The sequence below is a fragment of the Stegastes partitus genome, unplaced genomic scaffold (assembly GCF_000690725.1).
Source record: "Stegastes partitus isolate 25-593 unplaced genomic scaffold, Stegastes_partitus-1.0.2 Scaffold1062, whole genome shotgun sequence".
In the NCBI taxonomy this organism is placed as follows: domain Eukaryota; kingdom Metazoa; phylum Chordata; class Actinopteri; family Pomacentridae; genus Stegastes; species Stegastes partitus.
The window spans coordinates 208,680-213,118 of record NW_007578793.1 but is presented as its reverse complement, the minus strand read 5'-3'; the positions used below and the strand labels follow the sequence as shown (position 1 = coordinate 213,118).

Here is a 4,439-nt window from a genome sequence, read left to right as displayed (position 1 = left end):
ATCTGGTCTAAATCCAGTCCAAACTCGGTCCAAACCCAGTCTTAATCCAGTCCAAACCCAGTCTCAATCTGGTCTAAACCTGGTCTAAAGTCGGTCCAAATGTAAAACAGAACCAGAGGACCAACAGCAGATGATCTGAAGAGTTCATCAGTGACAAGAATGAAGGTTGACATGTGAAGAAGAGAACATCCAGCAGGTGGCAGCAGACACACACACACACACACACACACACACACACACAATGACACAATGACACACACATCGGGGGCGTGGCCTCCAGCTGCATTTGGAGCGCGTGCAGTTCTGGCAGAGACACGGAGCAGCTGAGCATTTTCTTGATATCGATTATTGATCAGTTATTGTGAGGGATCCTTCTCATACTCTCTGTTATTGACTTCTGTTATTGATCTCAAATATTGTTTTCTGCTCCTGATGTCTGTTATTGATCTCTAGTATTGATTTCTGTTACTGATCTGTGTTATTGATCACGGCCTCAGGAGGTGGAGACCAATCACGATGAAAGGAACCTCTCACTTCTAAGGCTGATGTCACATCTGGACAGCAGACTGTGCTGACTGAGCCAATCGCTAATCAATACATCACGATTCAGCTAATCGAGAGGATTCTGAGTCATCAGGTGTGCGATGACGTCATCAGGTGTGTGCTGACTGGCGGACTGTGACGGCGGTGAGTGTTGGACGGTGGCCTGCAGGGGGCGATGGCTGCAGCCTACAGCAGCTGCGACATTGTGGAGGATTACCTGCACTACAAGCTGCTCAGCAGGGGCGTGGCCTGGCGCTGCTCGCCGCCGCCCGGCAGGACAGGTGGTCGGAGGCCGGGGCGAGCTGAAACATCACACCTGCAAGGCGAGAAGGCCGTCACTGTTGTCATGGCAACAGTCAATGTGTTAACGCCTTTTTGTGTCCTTTCTATCCTTGTCTCCTTCTCTCTATCCTCGTCTCCTTTCTTATTTCCTCGCTATCCTTATCTCCTCCTCTCTATCCTTGTCTCCTCCTTTCTATCCTTGTCTCCTCCTTTCTATCCTTGTCTCCTCCTCTCTATCCTTTATCTCCTTGTTTCCGTCTTACTTTCTTTGTTTCTTCCTTGCATTTTTCCTTTGTTTCTATTGTTGTCATGGCAACCTGAGCGAGGCTGTCACTATGGACACAGATGTTACTACAAGTTATTTTAGCTCCGCCCCCTGCCTCACTCTGATGTCACGGCTCCCTTTGTAATATGACATCACTGTTTCCTGTTTCTACTACAGTGATGTAATTCGCCGATGACACCTCTCCAGTCATGTGATGTTACGTCATAATGACATCATTTGTTGACTCCTCCTAGACCCTTGTTTGGCTCCGCCCCCACTGCAGGCCGCGCTGCGGAGCGCGGGTGATGAGGTGGCGCGCTGTTGCCATGGTAACCTGTGGGCCCACGTGTCGGCGCTGCGGCTGTGTGAGGGCGGCGCGGTGCAGCGGCGCAGCCTGGAGGCGGTCAGCGAGGAGCTCTTCAGGGACGGCGTGAACTGGGGACGCATCGTGGCCATGATGGAGCTGGGCGGAGCTCTGAGCGCCGAGGCTGCTGAGGCTGGAGACATGCGTCAGGTGGACGCCATCGCCGGCTGGATGGAGGACAGTCTGGACTCGCTGCCACTCCGAGGGTGGATTGAAGACAATGGAGGATGGGTAGGAGATGACTCATTCCTACGTTCTTTCCTTGTTTCCTTCTCTCCTTCTATCTAATGTTGTATTCTTCTTTGTCTCCATGTCTCCTTCCCATATTCTTGTGTCCTTTCCTCCTTTATTTCATTGTTTCCTTTTTCACTAGTCTGTCTTTGCATCCTTGTCTCTTTCTTTCTCTTGTGTCTCCCTCTATGTAGCTTTGTCTCTTCAGTTCTTTGTCTCCTTTCTAACCTTGTCTCCTTCTCTTTAGCTCTCTCTACTTCCTTTCTTTGTCGCCTCCTGTCATACATGTCAGTAAACACATCACAGATCAGCTGTAGTACCTGGTTGTTCCACCAGGTGGAGTCCCGACTCATCCTCGACATTTGCAAAACAGTGAAGATTGAACAAGTAGTTTTGAGAATTTCAGCTCTGATCTGAGAAATGTACCAAAGCGACAGAGACACTGTAATACAGCAGAGAGCATTGTGGGAGTTTAGCAGCAGCGGGACCATGACAGGACCTCTGAGGAGGTTCATGACCTCCAACCAGAAAGGAGGAGACACAGCCTGTATGGGTGATGTTTCTGTAGCTGTGCTGCTAAAGTAACCAACGTGGTTTCGTGGTGAATGTTGTGTGTCTGGAGCTCACGGTGGCTTCATCAGCATATGGAAAGAAGTCAGTCACATTGGATTTGTTTTAACAGTTAGCAGATTGATGACGTGAGCGACTATCAATTCAGGAAGTTGTTTGAATTTTGCATCCCTCATGCTGGACCTGACCCTGGTTCTCACCTGAGCCCTCAAACACACCTTTGAGTTTCAGCCTTGAAGGACGTGACACAACTGACTGTTTCCAGCTTGTTCCGACTGGCGGAACCGTCCCTGAGGAACCTCAGTCCGGGCAGAAAATAGTTCCTACTGCAGGGCAGGTACTCCTGAGCTGTCCTGGGAAACAACAACGAGGGGCTCGATGCTGATTGGCTAAACTCAGGACCACAGCTTTTGTGTCCTCGATGTTCTCGTCCAGCAGCAGCTTCTGCTGTTAACCTAAAGCTCTTCATGTGTTCCAACAGAACAAACCTTCAGTGTTCTGTTTCCTACATAGAACTGGAGTTCTGTTCAGTAACTGGTTGGTTCTGGTCACTCTGAGGCTTGGCGCTGAAGCTGTTGGATCTACAGAGGAAGCAGAAGGAGTGAAGGGAACGATCAGAGTCTGATCCTGGGAACGTTCCTGCAGAGACGCCTGATGTGCTTCAGTGCCGAGAGTTTCAGTCTGAACGCAAATGACATGCAAAGAGCAGAAACCCCCTAAAACCCTGTAGAGACTCTGTGTGTGTGTGTGTGTGTGTGTGTGTGTGGACAACATGTTGTCTCCACATACTTGTTTTTTGTGTGTTTCTCATACTAGTTGTTTAAATGTCACTGTGGTCACTTTGTGTCTTGCTTCGGTCTCATTGTGGAACCAGACAGTTCTACAGGAACTAACTAACCCTCTGGTTCCACAATACAGACGTTTCTATCACACTACAACAGACCATTTCTAAGGTCTGACAGATAACCTGTCCTCTGCTGGATCCATTCAGTGGTTCTGATCTGACATGGATGGTTCTGTCTGAGTCAACACATTTCATGGCTGTTGGACTTTTATTTCTGGAGACACTGAACCTTTGAAATGGCTTCACAGATTTCTTTTGAAGTGGAAAATGTCTGAAAACACCCGAACTCCCTAAAATTCTGCCAAAATATTTTGCAGAACTTTGTTTTTGGTCCCAAATAATAAAGAAGTAAATGCTGAACAGAATCTGGCTCCATTTGGTAGAAACCAATGGTTCCACTCAAACATCAGCCTTCCAGAGACTCCAAACCTCTAACGGTCTGGGGTTATTTGCAGCGTTCTGATTGGCTGACAGAGGACGCAGCAGCGCCTGTCCGTTCAGGTTTGACATTTGGCTGAAAATCTTCAGAAACTCGAGCAGCGTCTGGTTCAGAGCGTGAGAGCGTCGACGCAGCACACATGCTTTTACTTTCTGTCGCATTCTCTAACGGCGCTGCGGTTTCCTTCAGTTGAGCTGATCAGACGTGTGTGTGGTTTTACCTCGAAAAAGCTTTTCAGGAAATCAGGGTGGTGGTGTTTCCGTCTCAGACTTCAGATCAGTTGTTTCTGTAGAAATGTGAAAAACAAGGTGAGCTCCTGCAGTCAGAAACCCTGGAGAGCTGCCCCGAGGGCTGCAGGTGTTTGTCACAGGAAGGCCGCCGGCTGGAAGCAGGAGAGGCTTTCAGCTCCAAGAACAGACGCAGCAGAGATCCGAGCTGCTCCCTCCGACCTCAGTGACAACACGTTCCTCCGAGACGTTCAACATGGTGCCTACATCAGGACGGCAACACGCCCTGAGACTCTGGAGCTCATCCACAGTGACCTGAAAGCACTGAAAGACTCAGAAATGAAGTCTGTTGTCTTGAAATTCAACACAAACCTCCTCAAAGCTGAAGATTTCTCTGTAATTTACCCGTTAAAGTCTTTTAATTTAAAGTCTTTTTTATTTATTTGTTCGTTTATTATTGAAATGATTTCAGGGCAATCAGAGGAGAAGAGGTCGACTGGAAGGATGAATCTTCTCTATTTGTACTCATGAATGGTCAAAACAAATCCTTTACAAACACTCAACTGAAAATTCAGCCCAAAGTAGAAACTAAAAGAACCACAGTGAGTCCAACTATGGTTTCCAGTAGAGCAGCAGAACCTTCTCAATTCTGGACCTCTGGACTGTGTCTATCT

At 48.2% G+C, this 4,439-nt stretch overlaps 1 protein-coding gene across 1 annotated transcript in view; it reads left to right on the top strand.

Moving 5' to 3' along the window:
• The first annotated feature begins 286 nt into the window (after positions 1-286).
• The window catches only part of LOC103367556 (apoptosis regulator Bcl-2-like), a 9,417-nt gene continuing 5,264 nt past the window's right edge, over positions 287-4,439 (top strand). The window contains exons 1-3 of the mRNA XM_008295633.1: positions 287-361; positions 498-657; positions 1,345-1,685. Coding sequence (XP_008293855.1) covers positions 645-657; positions 1,345-1,685 — 354 coding nt within the window. The 5' untranslated portion in view covers positions 287-361; positions 498-644. The remainder of the gene's footprint in view (positions 362-497; positions 658-1,344; positions 1,686-4,439) is intronic.